We start from the raw sequence: 23,844 nt of genomic DNA, 5'->3' as shown, positions 1-23,844 counted from the left end.
ACTTTTGGTCAAAATCAAAACGTGTTTATCGATTATTCATGTTTTACTTTGTTTGTTTTCTTTACTGATTTTTTTAATAAATTGTTAGTTTGTTTTTCTAACTGATACATATTTTACTTTTTTTATCTTGTTTTACTGATGGATGAGTCTGTTTTGACGTGTCTGTCTCAAACTGAGCATAAAGCATTTTAATGTTGGTGGTCTTCTGTTGGCCTACATTTCCTCTTATCTTGCATTTAATACCTAGTTAAAGTTGCTTAATAGTTAATACTGACACACATTTTCTGGCTCTATTTAAGGTTTAAAACCTAATTTTTCATGAAAAAAATGAATTTATTAATTAATAAATATAATATATAAGCCTATAATAGAATAGAAATACATTTAATTTTTATCAATAGTTTTAGGAGTTCAAAATGGGATTGGTCAATCATTCACATAGCTGGCTAAAAGGGGGGAACAGGATTGGCTGGCCATTCTCCGTTACTTTACGCAAGATGAAGGCGGGATCGAGCCGAGCCCATCAATGGGAGGCCTCAGCGATTGGTCAGTAGTAAAATGACGTTAGGATGCCGGCGGGACATGGGCGGGACCAGAGTGGTAGAGAAAGACATCTCTATGGCTCTGGGCGGGACCATTATATATCTAAGCTATTCCGGGAATGGGCGTGGCCTTCATTCTTTAGAAGCCGGCGTTTCCATACCGGCGTTTCAGTATTCTCTTACCCCGTGGAGTAGAGACATCGCTGGGGCTATTTATTTATTTATTGTAGTTTCTTTTAAATTTTCCGAAGCCAAACATGCTCGGCCTGTGCCTTTACGTCCCCGTGTCCAACTCAGACCCGGTTGAAGTGGAATATTTTGAATCTAACGGACTGCCGTCGGAACTGAAGTCTCTCTTTAACCAACTGAGCGTGTTCCTACCGTCCCAGGAGTTTTCAACCTACCAAAGGTGGCGAAAGGTGAGGGGGTCAAACACTTAACTACTTATCGCTTTATATGTCAACAATTACAATTCCCTGCTTCTTTAAATGTCCTTACTTTGACCGTCACTAAATCCTTTCTTTCCGGGCGCCGGAAATACTAACATGGGGTAGTCAAAGACCTTACGACTAGGCCGCAAAGGCAAAGCTAACCGGCTTCCAGAAAAGTCGCGCGGGCTACAGACCTTAATTCAATCAGGGAATATCCACTCTAAAACGGAATGTATGCTATGCTATGCTATGGCTGGTGAATTTGAAAAGTACGTGAAGTCATTATATGCTGCCATATTATGCAACTGTAACGTTATGCTTAAATGAAAGTCTGATTTCATGTTAATCAATTTCTGTACTTAAAAGCTTCGAGTTTGTAAAAAGTGAGAATTCCAAGTCCTCTTTCGTTATAAAGCAGGTCGAGGTGCTTTATAAATACTGGGGAACCCTCAATCCACAGAGAAATACACAGCTCTAATTTACTTATTACTTACACATGCAATTCAAACGGTTGAACTGTTGAGTTTTGTGCTAAAAGGTTGCACTGCCCTGTGATTCATGCTCCTTCCTCCTGGCGCTGACCGGTCAGAAGTTCAGGAGATCACATTTTTCTTCGTGACCTGATTGCGTGTGCAAAAAAAAAAAAAATCTTAAACATGAGCTACTTTGGTATGACAATTTAAGTTAGCATCTTGTGCCTCCAGCAAAGTCAACTGCCACTTGCCACCATACTTTTTCTCTGGTATTTCAGACATTTAGGAAAAGGGCAGTATAATTATATAAACACTAACCAAACCTTGTCACTTAGTACAGGAATAGCAATAGAATTAAGATTTGACATACAATTCCCCTTTTGCCGTGCTGGAAGTCACATTGATGAACTTGTGCAGGTAGTTTAATGTGAGCTGCAGGGGAGAGCAGAATGTCCTGCAAGAGTATCATTACAGTGTGACAGCCATGTGCCTGCCCTGTGGGCAGCGGGGTCAGGTTTGAACTGTCAGTAGGCTGGAGGACTGCCTGTGTCCTGTCCTCGTCTTGTTTTAGCTCAGGAGGTGTGAGCTTAGACTGGATGAAAGCTGTTGGCAGGTCAGCCTGCAGTTCAGGTCACAGATAAGACTAGAGTTTGACTAACCCTCCCTCCCTGGTCTGGGAGTAACTGACGTCATCCCAGTAATTTAAGAACACCAAGAGCATTTCGGCTTAGCAAATGTGGTCATAATGCTGTCCGGTGGGGTCATAAAACACAAGCAAGGACACTGTTTAAACCTCCAGTCACATTCAGCCAGAATTGCAGGATTGACAGACAGGACATCAGAGTGCATTCAGAACTAGTTGTACCCGTTCCATAAGTGAAAGTGAATTATTTGAATGTTTGTGCAAATGACTCTCTGCACACCACTGCACCATGTCATCTGCTTCTGTGGTTTCTCCCCGAAACTTTGTGTGGAATGCTTGCTCTTGGGGGGGGGGTACTAGAATTGTTGGGACTAAAATTGAATTGAAACAATGTTTTAATGTTTTTTTCAATTCTTAGTCACCCCAACAACTCAAATTATTCAAACTCTACTGTCCTTTTTTTAATCTTACTCAAAATGAAGTACCATGTCTCATTGCCTGTATATTTCCCCCCTGCAGAAAACCTTAAAAAGGGAAGAAAATAATGCAGATGGACAGCTGGACTTTGAGGAGTTTGTTCACTATCTGCAGGACTATGAGAAAGACCTGAAGCTTGTGGTGAAAAGTCTCAACAAGAAGAATGCAGGTATGAGGCTGTTACCCAGACGTTGCAGATGAAGCTCGGTTTCATCTTTCACTTTGTCAGTAGCTCACCTACAGTATGAGACAACTTTTTCTTACACCTTTCTTTGTTTCCTTTTTAAGGCCACGTTGATCCTAAGGAGTTCGTGCAGTCTCTTAAGGACCTCGGTGTGCATATTTCCACGCAGCATGCGGAGAAAGCCCTTAAGAGGTAATTTCATTTGTCCATCTCATCCACTGCAATCCTGGATTGAGGTGCTCAATGTCTTTTGTTTTTATCTATCTCTTTTTAAAGCATGGATAAGAATGGAATGATAACCATCAGCAGTGAAGACTGGAGCAACTTCCCCTTGGTGGAGAAGACTGAGAACATTCCCGAGATCATCCTCTACTGGAAACACTCCACGGTTAGTTCAACAGTCTGCACTGAAACCACAAGTCTCTGCCCAAAAGGGAACTCGTGTAGAGACAGCTGAGCTGTAACAATTCACTACCAGAACTTTCACAGGGAAGTTGAATTATTAGTTTGTCTTCATTTTGAAAAAACAAAATAGGGTGGAAAGATCTAAAAAATTCCACTGTTGGTGTTGCATAAATCTTCCGATGTCCTATTTTCACCCAGCCTTAGATCCGATAACGGTATCAGGGCATTCAATAATGGTTTCACTCAAGCTGGAACTAATCAAAGTGCATAGGGTGTTTCACCTTCCTCCTGTCTGGGAAAGAGCAAATTCCCTGAAGGGCTCAATGTTGTGCGTCAGCAATTAAGCCCCTATTAAGCTATGAACGCAATTTGGTCCTGTTCCGGGAGGATTATGTCGGAAGGATTTATCCAGTCGTCTAGCTCTTATGTAAAAGAGAGCAACAGTCAGTCAGAGCAAGTGGAGACTGAAATGATATAGCAATGCTGCGAGGTAGGTGTGATCTGGGGTGTTATGTCATGGCTGTTCCATCTAATGAGGAGACACTGACGAGGCTAAGAATAGATCTGGAGATACCCCTCCTGGGAGGCCAAGCAGAACGCAGCCAAATTACTGATGAAACCTTTTAAAATTTGAGACTCCTGTTAAAAGGGGACCAGAGATCCAATGCTGCAGGTTTAGACAGATCAAGTTGTAACTCGTGTCCTCATTCTGCTCCTAACCTAGATAGATTTTGTGTCCTTATGGACTTTGCCCTGTACCTTACTGGAGCCTCATTAACATTATGGCTCAGATTTCAAAGCAGTGCAGCGTGTCCATGCTGATCCACTAAAATCGGTTGAATCATGACCTCCACCTGCTGGGGTGTCTGTAAAAACAAATCTGGTGCAAAATGGCGGCCACAGTGGTTAGTTACTGTGGCATGAGAGTGTGACTCATGTGCTGCCCACAAGAAAACTGTTCAGAACAGTACTCATGCAGAGCGGCAGGTTTTTAGTGCCACCTGTGAAGATTTTTACTGGGTAACTGGATGTTTGGTTAAGAAGAGGAACTCTAAATGACAACTGTTGGTGGTGAAGACAAACGAATAGCAAAAATAAATAGAAGTTCTACTAAAACATCTCATGACATTGAGCCCTTCTAGTCTGATATCTTTGGACAGGGCTGCTACAAATGTTCTTAAAGGGAAACTAGTCTTATAGGCCATCATTCCAACTACTAATTCCTCTTGTCTCTCTATTCTTGGCAGATATTCGATGTAGGTGAGAACCTCATGGTGCCTGATGAGTTCACTGTAGAGGAGAAGCAGACTGGGATGTTGTGGAGGCACTTGGTCGCCGGTGGAGGAGCTGGAGCTGTTTCAAGGACCTTCACCGCTCCCCTGGATCGACTCAAAGTCATGATGCAGGTAAGGCGCTGGAATCAGGGAAAGTGTGGCATTTCCAGGCCATGAGGAAGTTTGGGAACATGGCAGCGGGTCGATGAAGTTGTGGAAACTCTTATCTTACAGTAGAGAATGATCATCCGCATGTGGGGTGATATGACCCAGTTTTCAGCCATTTTGCTTAGCCACCCAGACATAATGTAAATCTTTCTAAAAACCTGGTGAATTTGTAAGATTTAGGCCCTAAAAAATCTAATTTTTGAATAAAAACACTAAATATAAATGAGGTTCTCCCTAAGGCCAAAATTAAGCTTGTTTTCGTAACTGCAGGTAGCGCAATCCAGAAGAAACTAGATTACCTACGGGCCAGAAACGAGTTAATGTTTAACAGACGGTGTGGGAGGGGGCCAGAGTCCAGGCACTGACGACTGTTAAAGCCAGGCCACTCCGCCGACCAATGACTGGGTCGTCTCTCCCTCAACTGCGTAAACTTCACCGTCATAATTGGGATAAAGGTCTTAACTGCGCAGATTCAGATCTGTGTCAGTGGAACTGATGTGCGTCAGTTGTCAGGTGGAAAGTCGACTTTGAGCCTCTATCGATTAGGTTAGTTTCCCAACGACTAATTAAACAAACCTCGTTGGCGTAGTCTAGGGTCAAAAGTCATGCCTGGGCCTACATGGCACCGTGCCCGATATACCCAAAAATTCAACAGGCATCTTAATAAAAATATTTTTTCCGCAAGCCATTAAAAACAAAGTCAGGTCTCCAAATAGTATGACGATTGTATCTAATTGACGACTTCTTCCTCCTCAGGTTTATGGATCTCGAACCAACAACATGTGCATCATGAGCGGGATGATGCAGATGATCAAAGAGGGTGGTGTGAAGTCGCTGTGGCGCGGAAACGGTGTGAACATCCTCAAAATTGCCCCTGAGTCGGCCCTGAAGTTCATGGCGTATGAGCAGGTACGACAAGTGATGCTTGCTGTAACTCAAATGTATAATTAATGACCCTTAGTGTTCATGTATTAATGCGTTTTCTCTCGATTGGCTTCTCTAGATTAAACAACTAATCTGCAGCGAAAAGGAGACTCTGAACATCGTGGAGCGATTTGTTGCCGGGTCTCTGGCCGGAGTGATCGCCCAGAGCACAATTTACCCCATGGAGGTGGTTATCAGTTTAATTACATCTGCTCTAAAAAATAAATTAAAAAAAACAAAAGCATCAGGAAATCTTTATTTAGGAGCTGGCAACTAAACTCTTGACATTTTTCTTTATTGTATCTGTCCCAGGTCCTGAAAACCCGTCTTGCTCTGAGGAAGACCGGGCAGTACTCTGGTATCTTAAACTGTGCAAAGCAGATTTTCAGGAATGAAGGACTTGCAGCGTTTTATAAGGGCTACGTCCCCAACATGTTGGGCATCATCCCCTATGCAGGCATCGACCTGGCAGTGTACGAGGTGAGCAGTGAGCAATAACACAACAGTCACTCACTCACTTACTATCTAAATCGCAGTGGGTTGATTTGTCTCGCATTCTTTAGCCTCTTAGCCTAGTTCATCTTCTTACTAATTAACTCAACACATTCTTTTTATTATTGTGACACCACTTTTAATCAGAACAAGAATTTTAATCTTTTCAGCTGCAAATTAACCACATTTACAGTTTTTCCTGCCTTTTTAACCTTGCACAATTAAAGTGTTACTGCAAATGTAAAACTGCACCAAACTGAGATGCATAACAGAATCTGAATGAAATAACACTGCCACAAAAGCCATATACACAAGCGTAGGTTTAAACAATCTGCTCTTTTTCTCATCTCATGGTTTCCCCTCCTCAGACATTAAAGAACCGCTACCTGCAGCAGTACGGCACCAACGACACCAACCCGGGCGTGGTCGTCCTGCTGGCCTGCGGCACGGTGTCCAGCACCTGCGGTCAGCTCGCCAGTTATCCTCTGGCCCTGGTCCGCACCCGCATGCAAGCACAAGGTGAGGCCTCTGCTCCACAAATACAGCACCTTTTGTCAATTAAAGCATTTTTGAACCTAAAAGTATCTTGTTTGGCATTTGCTTAAAAAAAAAAAAACTTGGGCCAGAGCTGTAATGATTAATCAATCAATGACCGTAAAATCAACTGGCAAATACTTTATTGATTTATTGTCCAGAGAATTTTTGACATGGAAAAAGAGGGACAAACAAGGAAGCTCCTAATCTTCTTTAGTCACAGTAATATTTCTCCCATCATCTTAAGTGTAACCTGTTTTTTTTGTTTTGTTATCTTTACAGCTGCGACAGGGGGCAACCAGCAGGTGACAATGTCTGGTCTCTTCAAGCAGATCTTGCAGACCGAGGGCCCGACAGGGCTCTACAGAGGCCTGGCCCCCAACTTTCTCAAAGTCATACCCGCCGTCAGCATTAGCTATGTGGTGTATGAGCACATGAAGACACAGCTGGGAGTGAAATCGCGCTGAAACTAGCCCTCTCATTGTCATGTTACTGCTAAGCTTGAATGTGACAAGTGGACCTTCGGCCCCGCTGGGGGTTTGTGGAACGATATCATTCTGTGAATGTCAGCTGACGAAAGATGAGAAAGGCCACTTGGAACGTTGGAAAGGCCAAGGTGGAGGATATGGACTCTGTGAGCTCATGATGTCAGGATTGTGACTGCTGCTATTTGTTTTTTTTTGTTTTGTTTTTTTAAATAAGTTTAAGAGCTGAAACGAAAAAACATGAGGGATGTGGGTGATTTGTTAATCGAGGACCAAATGGTTTTTGCTCTTCCTACCATTTTGAGTTTTGGTGCCTGAGCAAGCGGCCTGTTTTTTGTGACACTAAGCTTTGATCGGTCAGTTCGTTGCGTCACCAGCATTAGTGTTACACAACGCTACTGGAAACAACTCCTATTCAGAGCACTATTTACGTGGCAGATATAGCATTTATTAAGCTCTTTTGAAAAGTTGTATTATTTAAGTTATGCCTGTAGTAAGAAATGATTGTGTCCCTAAAGAGTATTTTGCACATGTGAGTTTGATCTCTCTCCACCCCTGTTCCAGATGAATGAATGATTGGATGACAAGATTTTGTGTGACAGACAATGGAGTATTTATTTCCATCCGTCCTTTTATTTATTGTTTTTATTGTCTAGGAGAGAGAGAGGACTTGCAATGATGCATGCTTCCTGACTGCAGAGCCAAATGTGCGATTTGATAACTGTTGAAATGCAGTGAGTGTATTCAGGGTGGGGAAACTAACACCAGGCAACAGCCTTAACATGTGGCTATGAAACACTAAATATAGTTGTCTGGTGAAATGTTTAAACAAGGTTGGAGTTCGTACTCCTTAAGTCACTGTAGATGTTTGAGACTTAAAAATAACTTTGTTCAGATTATGTCTGTTAATGTGTGTAGATGGGTTTGCCTTTAAAGGTATAAATGTCTTAATGTTAACCTCAGGTTAAGGGCAGATGTTTAATTCACAGAAAAGCAGTTTTGTTTTTGTTTTTTCTTACATTTATACTTGGATAAACAAGGGCTTTGAAAAAAGATGAGCGACATAATGCACTTTAATCAATGCTTGAAGGGAATCTGAATGAATCTGAATTCCATCCAGGTATTAGGATTTAATTCTTTTGTAAAGGAGTTTTAGTCTTGTTTTAATGGACCATTTTGATGCAAATAAAAATGCAAATTCTTGATAGTCTCAAGTCTGTTCTTTTTGTACAGAGTCAAGTAGATATAAGAGCTGTGTGATTTGTCAAATGCTGCCACTATCTGCATGAATAGATAAGACTGCAGAGCTAAGAGACTATTTTTTTTTTTTACACACACACACGTGAAATTTTTCTCACAGAAAAGTATTGCATTAACACGTTTTGCTATACACGTTTATTCCCTTTGTGTGTATTGAAACAAAACAATTGGACATAATTGCACACAAAACTCCAAAAATGGGCTGGACAAAATTATTGGCACCCTTAACTTAATATTTGGTTGCACACCCTTTGGAAAAAATAACTGAAATCAATTGCTTCCTATAACCATCAATAAGCTTCTTACACCTCTCACCTGGAATTTTGGACCGCTCTTCCTTTGCAAACTGCTCCAGCTCTCTCATATTGGAACTGTGCCTTTTCCCAACAGCAATTTTAAGATCTCTCCACAGGTGTTCAATGGGATTTAGATCTGGACTCATTCCTGGCCACTTCAGAACTCCAGTGCTTTGTTGCCATCCATTTCTGTGTGCTTTTTGGAATATGTTTGGGGTCATTGTCCTGCTGGAAGACCCACGATCTTGGACGCAAACCCAGCTTTTTGACACTGGGCCTTACATTGCAACCCAAAATCCTTTGGTAATCCTCAGATTTCATGATGCCTTGCACACAGTCAAGGCACCCAGTGCCAGAGGCAGCAAAACAGTCCAAAAACATCTTTGAACCTCCACCATATTTGACTGTAGGTACTATGTTCTTTTCTTTGCGTTTTCGGTAAACAGTAGAATGATGTGCTTTACCAAAAAGCTCTATCTTTGTCTCATCTGTCGACAAGATGTTTTCCCAGAAGGATTTTGGCTTACTCAAGTACATTTCGGCAAACTGTAGTCTTGCTTTTTTATGTCTCTGTCAGCAGTGGGGTCCTCCTGGGTCTCCTGCCATAGCGTTCTATTTCATTCAAATGTCGACGGATAGTTCGTGCTGACACTGATGCATCCTGAGCCTGCAGGACAGCTTGAATTTCTTTGGAACTTATTTGGGGCTGCTTATCCACCATCCGGACTATCCTGCGTTGCAATCTTTCCTCAATTTTTCTCTTCCGTCCACGTCCAGGGAGATTAGCTACAGTGCCATGGGTTGCAAACTTCTTGATAATGCTGCGCACTGTGGACAAAGGAACATCTAGATCTCTGGAGATGGACTTGTAACCTTGAGATTGTTGATATTTTTCCACAATTTTGGTTCTCAAGTCCTCAGACAGTTCTCTTCTCTTTCTGTTGTCCATGCTTAGTGTGGTACACACAGACACACAATGCACAGACTAAGTCAACTTCTCTCCTTTTAGGTGTGATTTTTATATTGCCCACACCTGTTAGTTGCCCCAGGTGAGTTTAAAGGAGCATCACATGCTTGAAACAATCTTATTTATCCACAATTTTGAAAGGGTGCCAATAATTTTATCCAGCCCATTTTTGGAGTTTTGTGTGCAATTATGTCCAATTTGCTTCTTTTTTTTGTTTACATTTCAGGGGTGCCAACAAAAGTGTTGGCACCCCTGAAATGTAAACAAAAAAAAGAAGGAAAAAAAAAAAGCAAATTGGACATAATTGCACACAAAACTCCAAAAATGGGCTGGATAAAATTATTGGCACCCTTTCAAAATTGTGGATAAATGAGACTGTTTCAAGCATGTGATGCTCCTTTAAACTCACCTGGGGCAACTAACAGGTGTGGGCAATATAAAAATCACACCTAAAAGGAGAGAAGTTGACTTAGTCTGTGCATTGTGTGTCTGTGTGTACCACACTAAGCATGGACAACAGAAAGAGAAGAGAACTGTCTGAGGACTTGAGAACCAAAATTGTGGAAAAATATCAACAAGGCCATGACTGTATATATATATATATATATATATATATATATATATATATATATATATATATATATATATATATATATATATATATATATATATATAGATAGAGCCCCAGTTGTAAGGAACATGCATTTGTGGGATGAGCAGCAGTGCTGAGTATGTGGGTTGCACTCATGAAAAAATTTGCCAAATCTTCTCTGCCATTGCCAAACAGGTTATTTTGCTGCTGCTATTGACACTTGTCATCATTGGAGGCAATCTCAATGCAGAGAGAGATATAGAGATAAGAGTCAGCAACCAGTGGCAATCCCATATCTCCACAGTCTGGGACAGAACTCTATCCTCCAAGATGACAACACTCGCCCCCACAGGGCGGGGTTTATCAGAGACTACCTCCTGAATGTGGGAGTGGAGAGGATGGAATGGCCTGCCAGCAGTCCTGACCTCAACCCCATTGAACGAACAGCACGCTGCTGAGCTTGGGCGTGCCAGAGTGACCAACACAACCACCACAACTTGCGACAAATGCTGGTTGAAGAATGGGATGCCATCCCACAGCAGTGTGTGACCAACATGAGGAGGTGGTGCCAGGCTGTTGTGGCTGTGTATGGTTCTTCCATACGCTACTGAGGCTCCTGTTTGTGAAATGAATAAACTGTTAAATTGCCAATATGTCTTGTTTCTTCAAACTTCAATCATCCAATCCACCAAACACCAAACGAGTCAATGGCAGAATAAGTGTTGTGTTCAGGGGGAAATAGGTGGACCCAAATGCAGAGGCAAGGCAGGCAGGCAGGCAGGGGAAGGATTGAGCTCAAGGGTTTATTTAAACACAAAAAATAAGGCAGACAAAAACAACAAAAGGAATCCAAAGGAAACAGGCAAAAACTAAAGTCCAACAATAAAGAAAACACAAGGAACAAACTTGCAGCAAACTAATGGGAACAAAGGGAAGAATCCAAACCTGGAACACTTGATGCAACACGCTGACCACAGACAAAAACTGACTGGAAAGAACACAAACACATACAATGATCTGACACTGGACAGAGGAAAAAGACAAAGACTAAATACACAGGGTAACGAGGAAACACAAGACAGGTGACACAAGGCTGGGAAACAGGTGAAACACATTAGGGCAATCACAAGGGCGGGAAAACAGAGAGTAAAACTAGACAAGACAGAGAACAGACTATCAAAATAAAACAGGAAACAGAAAATAAAACAAGACAAGACTGAAAATCACACAAACAGAAAGAAACAAGACATGACAGAAAACCAGGCTACAAAAATGACAGGAAAATAGACTACAATAAGACAAGACACAACACCAAAACCATAACAATAAGCTGTTTGGCATTGGCAGAGAAGATTTGGCAAATTTTTCATGGGCACAACCCACATACTCAGCGCTGCTGCTCATTCCACAAATGCATGTTCCTTATAAATGGGGCACCATTTGTAAGGGAACTAAACAGGCTTTCCAACGGTATAAGATTTATTGCCAAAAAGCATTGATACCACAGAGAAATAATCTACCAAACACAAATTTCCTCAATTTTTGTGCTAAGTTTACATACATATGTATATTATATGTAGGATGAATGCAGAAAACAGCAGATACTTAAACAGGATGGGATTTGTAAACAGTGTTATATAACAGTTGACTCGGATTACCAGTGGTGGAATGTAACTGAGTACATTCACTCAAGTACTTACCGGTAAGTACAATTTAGAGGTACTTTTACTTGAAGTATTTCCAATTTTAACTACTTTACACTTTTACTTCACTCAGAGGCAAATATTGTACTTTTTACTTAACTACATTTATTTGATAACTTTAGTTCATTTGCAGATTCACATAAATATAAAATAAAAAATATACAAGCTAGCCAGCAGTATATACAATAATTAAAATTAGCTTTACCTTTACCAGCTGCAACATTATAATACAAGAAATACACACACACACACACACACACACACACACACACACACACACACACACACACACACACACACACACACACACACACACAGGTATAATACAACTGGTTGTTATATAACATTAGGATTACTATTGATTAAAACTCGTTTGACTTTTTCGCGGAGGTTTCAGTTCGCCTAGTTTGTCCTTCGCAACTTCCCGTACCAAAATAAGGAAGCGGCTAATGGATAATATAGCTACAACCAGAGAAAAAAATATATAAAATCTGCATGTATTACTGTAGCTAGCTATATGATAACTTTATTTATTCCACGTTTATTTCCTAGCATAGTTAAAACGTATTTTATTTAATATGTATTTAAATATTGTTTGTTTTATTTTCGTAAAATAGCTATGTTGTTGCTACCGAGGCTAGCTAGTTAGCAGCGGTGCTAATAGATTAAAAATGATGCAGAACATGTTTCGGACCGGGTTTCTGGTTCGGGCCACACACACCCTGCTCACTTGGGTCATAACCCTCATACTGTTCCTGCACAACACTGGTAAGTTCATTCAAACTGGGACAAGTTATCTGAAAGCCCTGACAACAGACCACCAGTTAACCACCTAACCCTAAAACAATTAACAAGTACACTTGGCAACACCAGCACAATTATAAATAGTAGTGTTAGCTCCAGGCTGACCCCAAACTAATTGCTTTAGCTCTATTTGGATAGTCCTGAAAACTCAAATACCACCTGCATATACACCCTAACTGGATATTATTTATGCTCCATGTTGTTTGAAATGTATTTATTGTTGTAAAAAGTAAAAGTACCAGTATGTAAGTATAATCAGGGAAATGTTTTTACAGTATTCAAAGTAAAAAAAAAAAAAAGATAAATAAATAATAATAATTTGCATAAAATACTCAATGCAGAAGATGAAAAAAACAGGACTTATTTCATATATGGATTTAAATAATTACAACAGCAAACATCAAATCCTCACATTTGTGAAGCTGGAACCATACATTCTTTTTCAGTTTTGCACAAATTTTTACAAGGTTTATCTTAGATAATATAACTTTTGTCACGACTGAAGTAGTGAAATCAGTGGAAGGCCCCATTTGACATCATTATATATGTGAGAGGTGTGATGATACAGTTAATATTGTATTTTCCTGGTCTGAAAGTCTATTTTACAGTTAAATACAAATTTGTGACTGTTATAGACCATATCATCCAACTGTAGGTTAGACATACTATTGCATGGAAGCACCAATAGTCCAATGTATCATTTCCTCAGAGTATTTTGGTCAGAAGCGTGTGTGTGTGTGTGTGTGTGTGTGTGTGTGTGTGTGTGTGTGTGTGTGTGTGTGTGTGTGTGCGCAGATTTGCGGAAGTGTGAGGAGCGAGGCGAGCTGTTGCTGCCAGTTCTGTTCTTCCTCCTGGTCGTGCTGTCGGTGCTCTTATACTTTGCTGTTTCTTTAATGGACCCTGGCTTCGTTCTTGCTGACAGCGTCAAGGTGAGATGAACTAACTAAAACCCACATCTCATAAACCAAGCAGACACATTATGGAATATCTTGGCACCCTATTATATAGTCCTTTAAGTAAAGGTCACACCTGTACACATTTGACCCACATCAGTCTGTGTTGCATTCAGGGCTCAAATGAGGAAATGGAGTCGATGATTCCTCAGTCTTCGACCCCTCGGCTGCGGCGCTGTGGACATTGCCTGCTGCAGGTAACCAGCTGCCAACTCACACTCACTCTGTGTCCAGCAGCATCTGAAGTTGAACATGAGTTTGTCTTTAACACATCTGCATAGTCACATCATTTGTATATTTTATATTCCGTTTCATTTCCAACCCGTCAAACTCAAACGCAGATTGTCTTTTTCTCCTCTCTGTATTTAAAACACGTTATAGGCTCATGATGCATTTGTATTAATATTGTTTGTTTTTTCATTTAGTTTTGCAGTAATAATGCAACTTTGTCAAAATTACAATCGGACAACACGTTCACTGTGGTGGAACATCTTGTCACCATGTTGCATGATGATTCAGATCAGTGCAATCAGTAAGGCTGTAAAGGATAGAAAACAATCTAGTATTTTGACATTCTGCTTATATCCATTCATATCCACTGCTTCATTCTGGAGAATGGTTGAACTTGTTTCCAGTTGAAATAGCACCTCTCTCTCTTTCTTTCCCCTTTTTTTCAAGCAGCAGCCAATGAGAGCGAAGCACTGTCAGACGTGTAAACACTGCGTTCGTCGCTTCGACCACCACTGCCCCTGGATCGAGAACTGCGTGGGAGAGAGGAACCACCGCTGGTTCATCGTCTACCTGCTGGTGCAGCTGCTCGCTCTGCTGTGGGCGCTTCACATCGCCCTGTACGTGAGAGTGTGAGAATACCAGTAAATTGATTGATTACTCTCTGTTTACATTTGGTTAATGGGTACTCTAATGTGTTGCTGTTACGATAATTATTTATCAAGAGATGGACAGAAACACTGAAATTGTCTCAAAGTTGGTTTACTTGCAAGTAGAGTCAAATTTTTACAGCACTTACAGCAAAGTACAGAAACATGACTGACGAAAGCCCTCTACAGCTGCTTTCTATGAGTAAAACTGAAGTCATATTAAGAAATTATGTTGTTGTCTCCCACAAGGTCAGGAAGTGGCTCCCAAGATTTTTCTCGTGAGAATGTTAGCAGTATTATGGCTTCCATCATGCAAACAGTTTAATATTAACAGAAAGAAAAAGAAGAGTTGTTTAGTTTTTTTCTAACAGTTGCTCAAGTACAATTTTCAAAGTTCAAATAATCCTTATTTTTTAAATTGACCCAGCGGACTTTTATAGTAGGACTGAACTGCTGTAAAGCATGTTGTAGGTTGTAGGTTTAATGATACACAAATCAACTCACTGGTTGGATTAAAGCTCAGTGAGAAGAGCCAGAGGACAACTATTAAACTGCACTAAACTAAACTAAATGGAAAGACATGAATGACAAAGAAGGAACTCTTTGGTAAGCACTACAACGAAAGCTGATGGGTATGCATATTAACTTGGTAAAATATAGAAGGTAAGTCAATCTATGTAGAAAGCGACGCAAGTTGACCTAAGTGCTGCACAATTTCCCCAAAAAAATCTGCAATACAGATCCACAGTTTAGAGGCTAAATCTGTCTTGTGTTTCAGTCTCAACTGCAGAAATGCCAACAGCTTTAGGAGGGAGCCTCAAAAACATGGAGAAGATTTGAGGGTTGAAAAGGTCCCAGATGTAAGAAGGGGGCAGCAGCAGAGGGTCTAAAATAAAATTAATTTAAAAACTCAATTCTGGAAGCCAGTGAAGAGAAGCTAGCACAGGGGTGGTGCGGCTGGGACAAGGAAGACGGACTAATGTGAACATAAAAGGAGTAACAGTCATGGTTCAGTGATTGAGACTCCCACGAAGAGTCATAAGATGATTAACAGAAGAGGAAAGCATTAAAGCAGCCATATTATGCTCATTTTCAGGTTCATAATTGTATTTTAAGGTTGTACCAGAATAGGTTTACATGGTTTAATTTTCAAAAAACACCATATTTGTGTTGTACTGCACCGCTCTCTCTCACTGCTGCAGATCCTCTTTTCACCTGGTCTCTGTTTTAGCTACAGAGTGAGACCTCTTTTCTTCTTCTTCTTCTGTACTATCTTTGATTGCACTTGCACATGCCCAGTAGCTCAGATGTAGATCATGTCAGCTAGCTAGCTCCATAGACAGTAAAAGAAAGGCTGTTTCTACAACTTTGGTCAGTTACAAGGCAGGATTAGCTGGGAGACTTCTAAATGAGGGCGCACATGGAAGTAGTTCTTTTGTAGATTATGGTGAACTTGTGTGTGTTGTAGCAGTGCTTTGCTATTGAGAACGAGGTAGCATGCTAGCGTTAGCATTAGCGTTAGCATGCTAACGCTACGAGCTAATGGTTGCGGTTAGCCTGCTCGTTTCGGCTTGTGACGTCACAAGCCGTGCCGATTTTGAACAGCTCACCCAGAGACTGAAGGCAGGACACATTCAGAAACTGTATCTCACTCTAAACAGCATGGATGGATTTTTTTCAAAGTTTGTATGCGTGTGTGGAAGCACCAGAGACACAAAAGAACACCCCAAATCCCAGAAAAAGTGATTTTTTCATAATATGGGCACTTTAAAAATATCTATATTTGTGCTGCACAAAGTTGCATCAGACTTTCCTCTAATCGTTGCCCTCCTTTTCTTGGAAATTATTTGATCATTTTACTTCCTTAGCAACAAAAGTATTTTAAATAAAACAAGGAATACGTCACTCTTCTTTAAACGTGATGCAACTGGCGATGAGGCGTAGCAAGTGCTTGGTTTTGAGAGGTACAAGGCAAAAAGGTTGGGAACCCATGGTCTAAGTGACATAAATATACAATTAATAACTTTCTCCTGATGTTGGGATGAGGGGGGCATGGTTTGGGAAATAGCCAGCAGCGGGACATTTATGTAAATAAATATAAGTGGGTCTAGTGCAGCTACTTTGAAGGTTAATTAGGCTAACTAAAGATAACTTGCTAATTGGCTAAATTCGCTTCCCTGTTCTTTTGCTTTTTGAGTCTAATATTTCTTAGCCAAAAAAACTTGATGTTTAGCCCAACCAGTGAGATAATTTCTACCTGTCACAAATGTGCCATGCTTGCTTTGTTTTTGCAATATTAAGATTATTTGCATTATTATGATCAATTTCTGCCAAAATATCACCAATACATTGTCCATAAATCAAATCTAAATAATAAGCAATGACTGTATAGATGGGTGAAAAAACAATCACAAGTCTAATCTATACCACCAATAACCTAAACCTTAAAGGTGCCCTGCCACACAAAACCGTTTTTACTTGCATTTTTTGAAATATGTTAGGTCCATATGTGTTGAATGTGAAAATGAACTGCTACCTCCTCTGTCAGCTCTAGCCACTGAAAAGAAATACGCGGAGAAATCAGCCAATTACAAAAGCCGGTCAGTCTGACATCATGTTGCCTGAACTCATTACTATTCATGAGCTCGCCCAGTTGCGCTGGGTAAAGGATGCTGATAGCCAGGCTCTCATTTGCTAACTATTAACCAATCAGAGTCAAGCAGCTTAGCTTGTTGAATATTAATGAGAACTGGCACAAATCGACTCGTCTTCCCGCAGGCTTTCTATACCACGCTAGAATGGCTTGAAACAAGGTAACCAAGGCATTTTTTCCACAAAAAATGTTACAGAGTCCATGGTAGAACTTTAGACATTACCACAAAGTAATGAAATACGTGTGGCAGGGCACAAAATAACCATATGATTGGTGGTGATGTGAATGATGCTTGCTGGGGGGTATATATAGCTTGGCGAGACCCTCAGACTGCCCGGAATTGTTCAGGTCAGAGAACAACCTTTAAAATAATGATATTTGTCCTAACACTAGTGTTTACCCTTCAGGTCAGGCATCTCACCTAGCCTCACATGGTCGCTGTGGTTCAGAGTGAACGGGTTCCTTTTGGCGGCGCTGGTCGTTGTCGGCGTCTTCTCTGTGGTGGCGGTGATGCTGCTGGGCATCCACCTTTACCTGGTCTCCATCAACTGCACCACCTGGGAGTTCATGTCGCGTCACAGGATCGCGTACCTGAAGAACTGCGGAGACGAGGAGAACCCGTTTGACCGCGGAGTCTTCTGCAACCTGTGGGATTTCTTCTGCATCTGCAGGACGGTGGCGTGGGAGCAAACGTACGACAGAAACACCCCAAATTCTGTCTGACCTCCAACCAGACGGCACGTCACCGGGAAAGAAAGTCATTTTTGAACCTCAACAGCAGAGATTTGAATTATTTTATGTTCCCTTTTAGGTCGAAGTTTACAATTGAAGTGGACCATGAAATGTTTCCTAACTACCTGCAAACGTTGTTGCCGTTAGAGCAGACGTGCAGTAAGCTTATTATATATAGTTAGTAGTATACTAACTTTTCCAACATTTTTCATACAGATAACAAAACATGATACTTTGATTTGCTGGCTTTTGACTACAAACACATTTTAAAAACACATTGGCCTGTTTTTTGGTCGGACAACTTTGGTCCTGACTGAAATATCTCAAAAACTATTGGATGGATTGTCATTAAATAAATTAACATTTATGTTTCTTAGAGGATAAATCCTAATGCCTGGCTGTCCCCGAATCAGGATTTTTAGGTTTTATTATTATTATTATTATTTTTTTTATTTTTTTTTTTTTATCTATAATATATTATAATTAAAGCTTAATCTGACTAAAGAGTAAGGAAACAAGGTTACAAATCTGACATTCTGCGCTGTTTTTTAGTTCTTGACAGTTTGATACTGGACTCTCTTCTGCCTGCAGTATGTCTTGAATATCACTGTACACGTGAGATAACAAGACCCAACACTAATAGTTATGTGGCAATAAATCCACAATAACAGAAATGCATTTTTTTTTTTAAATCACATTTCATTCCTCAGGTCTGGTCACCACTTTCTTTTCTGTAAATGTTTCTGTCATTGCCTCGTGAGAGTGGTGACCTCCACATTTGAACACTAATCGCCTTTACGTCTGGTGCGATTTATGTCTTGTGCCTTTGGTTTAATGTAACTGTTTGTATATTGGTGATTATTTTGACTATTACTATGAGATAATCTTACCACTGAGAGGCAAATATTTTACAACCTTTTTTTTTTACTGTATTTGTTCTGTTTGTATTTATTGACAATAAAAGTACATTAAAACACTGATGATATGCATGTTGTTATAGAGTACATCTGTACAGACTGACATTCCTCGTCAGGATGCTTCACATACATACATACATAAATACAGTATTGATGCACAAGTAGCATGTAAAATTCAGCAGAATAAACTTAAAGTGCTACAGCAGCTAAATCAACGCTGGCTACTTGTCCTGTTACATTTGACTAATTTAGCTGACAATCTTCTCCAAAGCAGGTGGAGTCGAGAATAATGAAACAGAACTCCATGAGTTGATTTCTGTTTCTGTATTGTACATTGAATGTGACATTGCTTTGTACTTTGTGGGGCGTGGAGTACAAGACAACGTCACAGATTTGTTTTTTTGTCCGTCTAGATAACAGACTTAACGCAGTATTTCTCTGGGAAAAAAAGGGAAATAACTGCTGTGAACACTAAAGACTGGGACTAGATCAATTAATAGTATGATAACATGACTGTACATAAAATGGATGGATTTAGTGTTTCTCTTTAAAGTCACCTAGCTAATTTTGATACAGTGCCCAGTAGTTCCGTGAGCTCTCCCTTAGTGCTGATGTTTTTTAAACTCAGCTGTGAGTTTGAAAATATCAAATAAATGAGCCGAAAGGAAATATCAGGATTTTTTTTTGGTGCACTTGAACAAAAATAGGACATGCATCTTAAAGCTTTGTCCCTGCCGCTCCTCTTCTTCCACTTCTTTTATTGCACTGACATCATTAGAGCTTTAGTATCACAGAAAATGATATGCTAAATTCAAAATAAAGATGTGTTTCTTATCATTATGGCTATATTAGATTCTCTATGGCTTCTCTTTAATATATCGCTAGCTTTTACAGGATTTCACCACGGTGCCATGCACTTCTACACGCACAGAAAACAGTTGGTCAGGTGGAGACGGATGTGTGAATGCGTCTTTGCTACAAGGGAATGACTTGACATAAACGTTGAACATTTCCATATTTAAAAAAAGACTTGTAACCATAAATTGGGTTAGCTTGTTTCATTTGTTTGGTCAAGGCAGTGGGCGAAGCCTGTCACAGTGATGCATAGAAACGGCAGCACGAACTGTACGAAAATAAGCAAAGGCCACAAAGCGAGCTCAATCTCCAAAACTCAGGATGCTTGAAGAGGCTACGACTGGTTATTAGAGGCAAGAATTACATTTATACGTTTATTTAAAAAAGGCAATAATGTTTGAACTTTTATTAAACAAAATTCTGTAGATTTATAGTGAATTTGTGTACTGCAGTGGTAGAATATAACTAAGTTCATTTATTCAAGTACTGGACTTAAATACATTTTGAGGTACTTGTACTTTACATTTTAAATTGTCAATACAAAATATAATCAACAAATAAATTACAATGTATTATAATTGATTGGTTAATTGATCTATGGGGGGGGATTCACAAGCTGCCCAGCAGTATATAGGCTAAAGTAGTTAAAATGAGCTCCACCTTTACCAGCTATGACATTAAAGTGTAGAACACCTGGATGAATCAATAATTATAATCCAGTAATATAACATGTATTATTCTAAAATGGGCCATTATGAATAATGAGTACTTTTACGTTTGGTAAAGTATATTATAGTATATTTTGATGCCAATTACTTTTGTACTTTTCAGTGTGAATGCAGGACTTTTATTTGTACCAGAGTATTTATACACTGTAGTATTGCTACTTTTACTCAAGTAAAAAATCTGAGTACTTCTTCTAGTGAGCTTCTCAGCTCAGCTGGGTGGCTCCCTGCCAGTTGAGCTAGCTCTAACAGCTGATTAACGAAGCTGAAAGTGTAAAAGCTTTGGAGTAGTGGCTATTATTATAAACCGACCAATCCTGGATTTTTTAAACTTGCTTGACATTTTACTTCGTGGCTGACATATTACTTCTACCAAAATCATGGAAATGTGAACATACAGTTCAAGACAATAGCTCTGCAGTAAATTCATTTGGTGAAGCTGATAAGTAAGTTGCTTTTTGATGAGACTTTCAGAGGTGTTGATTTAACTTTATGGACAATTATTAGCCTATTGATTTAAAATTTTTGTAGTTTTTTTTTGTAATTTTCCATCGTCTTTCAGTCAGTGTTATTAGTTCGTCTTTGTGCCATTGTAGTTTTCCTATGTGATATTATATTATGATCCGTGAGTCATTTTATCACCAGGACTGTCTCGTCTGTGTCTGTCACCTGCTCCTGCTTACTTCCCTCTGGCCATGTACACTCCCCACACCTGCCATTCTTGAACCGTCCATACGATGCCCTCAGACTCTCTTGCCAGCCCACCTGAAATCCCCTCCCACCTGCACACCTGTTCCCACTTCCCTCATCAGCCCTGCAGTCACCTGACCTGAGTTGGTTCATCATTTCTACCTGCCTTTGGGCTCTCTGCCTGTAAGCCTTTTTCCTAATGAATCATTGAACTGCACCAGTCTGCCTGTTCTGCCCCTGCTGCCTGCTCTTCTAACCGTGACACGTTTTCTCTTACCACATCACATAATTATGCCCCATTTGTGACTGACGCACCCGCAACTTAGGCAACAAACACTGCTACACACATGAATATGAGTCAGCATTACAGTATGTGTTAACTTCCAGAGAGGTATGACAATCATAATTTTATACATTTATGAGGCAACATAAGGCAACTTACAGACTCTTACAGAGTCCAGGCAGTCGCTGCCTTAACTACTTGTGTATCAGGTGCAAAATTAGCAAAATGATGTAATGTGGCAAGAGGAAGTGGCTGAAATTATGACGTCAAACGGAGGAACACTGGATGCATGTAGGGGCTCACCAAAACTATACATATTAAATGTATTGCACGGCTACTATAATTTAAGGTTTAGTTTGTACTATTTTGTATTTTGACTGGTACATAGCAAATCATCCAATATTGGAGTATTAAAATTAAATTATAAGAAGAATAAAGATGTGATAATAATGTTATAAACTCTTCAAGCATCCTGTATTTGTTTTTACAACATTTCACCTGAGCAGCTCTCATAAATAAACTCTTGATAGCAGGAGCAGGTGAGTTGTATTACTGCAGGAGAAGTCAAAACAAAGCTTGACTCTCCACAGAGAATATAAAGGGTTATAATCAATTTCTTTTGCTCTGTTAAAAACAAAAAAAAGATGCTGCCTGGTTTATTTGATCGACAATTGGCTGTCGATTGGATGGCGGTTGAGAACAGTCAGCAAAATCAGCCACGGGATCGTATGTAGAGTCCTGTTTGCAAATGACTGAGCTGCAGAAATATCCAAGGTGTTCGTTCATTTAGTGGTACTACGAAGACCAGGGTGGGAGACTTTCTTTAAGGATTGTTGATTGTTGATTATTGTTGATCAATACAAATAGCTAAATGATTATTAGGCTGGGAGGTCAGATTTCTGGCTTCCAAAACTCACTTTTTTAAACAAACTAGGGCTAACTAACAAATAATTTCTTTTCTTTTTAATTAAATAGTTTGACATTTTGTGAAATACACCTATTTGCTTTCTTGGCGAGAGTTAGATGAAAAGATCACTACCACTCTCATGTCTGTATGATACATATGAAGCTATACTGTACAGCCTGCAGTTGACTAGCTTAGCTTAGCACAAAGACTGGAGATGAGGAAAGAGCTAGCAGGGCTGGTCGACAGATTTTGTTACCTTTGGACAGAGCCAGGTTACCTGTTGGCCCGTTTCCAGTCTTTGTGCTAAGATAAGCTCTGCTGAAGATAACTAACTTACTTACTAATTAAGTAAATAAGACTCCCAAAATGTTGAAGTCTTCCTTTAATCTGTCTTTTTTCCTTTGATTGATCAATTAAGTCTAACGGTCAAAAGTCTGACTAATCGCCATTACAACTTACAATAGTCCATAAGTAAAAACGTTTACTCATGTCACATTTGTGGTTGTAATTGGCAAACCTTTAGTATTTGTATTTGATAAAGGACTTTAATCGATCATGACATTTGTCACTGATTCATTTTGTGCCAATTGACTATTAACTAATGAGCGAAAACAGCACTAGACCAAATACTAAAGTTTAAAAAAGTCCTGTCAATGTTCTTGCAAGTCCGACTGCTAAACAGCTACATATTTAATGTTTTTATTTAAAAAAATATAAATAGAGTAGCTAATCACTTTATGAATAAATTATTATTTGAATGAATGAATGAATTATTTTACTTGCCAATAGGGGAGTTGATTAAACGTAAATGATGATGTTTGGTCCCCTAAAGTGGCCAAACATTCCAGCCGCAAACTAAATGTAATCATTTTCCCACCCTGGTTACTTCAGCTCTTCTTTCATCCATGCAAGGCGCAGAAGTCGAAGTCTGCGAAGGCTTCCTGCTGCTCAGCAGAGAGGACGAAGGGCTTGGCGGGAGGCGACAGGATTGGCTGCAGTCGAGTGAACTCGCTGTCAAAGTTGCCGACATCCATTGACTCCTTGATTGACGGCAGGAACGGCGGTTTTACCGTCTTGGCCATGAGGGCTTCCCAGTCGATGGTCTGAAAGACAAAATTTCCCTTTCATGTTGAAGCAATATTACCAGTTGTTAACACTTTATTGAAACATTTAACTATATATATATATATATATATATTAGGGGCGTGCAAAAAAATCGATTCACATTCGAATGGCGATTCAAGCTCTACCGATTCAAAATCGATTCACAGAATTCCAAAAATCGATTTATATATATATATATATTTTTATTGTATGTCTACTGCAATCACATGGGAAAATTAACTACATTTACATACTGTGAATTGTTTTTTAATCAAGAATCGTTTTTTAATCGAAATTCGATTTTGAATCTTGAGCCTAAAAATCAATATCAAACCGAATCGTGACATTTTCTGAATTGTGCACCCCTAATATATATATATATATATATATATATATATATATATATATATATATATATATATATATATATACATATATATATATATATATCAGTGGTGGGAGTACTTTTACTCAAGTATTGTACTTTAGTACA

The 23,844-nt window shown here is 39.7% G+C and overlaps 3 protein-coding genes across 6 annotated transcripts in view; 2 read left to right on the top strand and 1 right to left on the bottom strand.

The window, feature by feature from the left end:
- The first annotated feature begins 692 nt into the window (after positions 1-692).
- Positions 693-7,014, top strand: slc25a25a (solute carrier family 25 member 25a). Its single transcript, XM_031305418.2, has 10 exons — positions 693-961; positions 2,609-2,735; positions 2,855-2,942; positions 3,027-3,138; positions 4,403-4,561; positions 5,354-5,506; positions 5,601-5,708; positions 5,834-6,001; positions 6,382-6,532; positions 6,830-7,014. The coding sequence occupies exons 1-10, from the start codon at positions 800-802 to the stop codon at positions 7,012-7,014; spliced, it is 1,413 nt and encodes a 470-aa protein (XP_031161278.2). The 5' UTR covers positions 693-799.
- Positions 7,015-12,252: 5,238 nt separating this feature from the next.
- The window catches only part of LOC116054474 (probable palmitoyltransferase ZDHHC12), a 14,814-nt gene continuing 3,222 nt past the window's right edge, over positions 12,253-23,844 (top strand). Inside the window, exons 1-5 of one of the 4 annotated variants that reach the window (XM_031306042.2) lie at positions 12,253-12,618; positions 13,450-13,583; positions 13,724-13,804; positions 14,286-14,467; positions 17,546-18,292. In XM_031306042.2, the coding sequence (XP_031161902.1) occupies positions 12,522-12,618; positions 13,450-13,583; positions 13,724-13,804; positions 14,286-14,467; positions 17,546-17,861 (810 nt within the window). In that variant the 5' untranslated portion in view covers positions 12,253-12,521 and the 3' untranslated portion in view covers positions 17,862-18,292. The remainder of the gene's footprint in view (positions 12,619-13,449; positions 13,584-13,723; positions 13,805-14,285; positions 14,468-17,545; positions 18,293-23,844) is intronic. The other 3 variants (XM_031306044.2, XM_031306045.2, XM_031306046.2) reach the window with 3 other exon arrangements.
- Positions 20,913-23,844, bottom strand: part of LOC116054471 (serine/threonine-protein kinase N2-like) — a 23,884-nt gene continuing 20,952 nt past the window's right edge. The window contains exon 20 of the mRNA XM_031306039.2: positions 20,913-23,350. Within this exon, the coding sequence (XP_031161899.1) occupies positions 23,147-23,350 (204 nt within the window). The 3' untranslated portion in view covers positions 20,913-23,146. The remainder of the gene's footprint in view (positions 23,351-23,844) is intronic.

The sequence above is a fragment of the Sander lucioperca genome, chromosome 2 (assembly GCF_008315115.2).
Source record: "Sander lucioperca isolate FBNREF2018 chromosome 2, SLUC_FBN_1.2, whole genome shotgun sequence".
NCBI classification, from domain to species: Eukaryota; Metazoa; Chordata; class Actinopteri; order Perciformes; family Percidae; genus Sander; species Sander lucioperca.
Note: the sequence above shows the minus strand (reverse complement) of the source record. Positions and strands in the feature narration are given on the sequence as shown.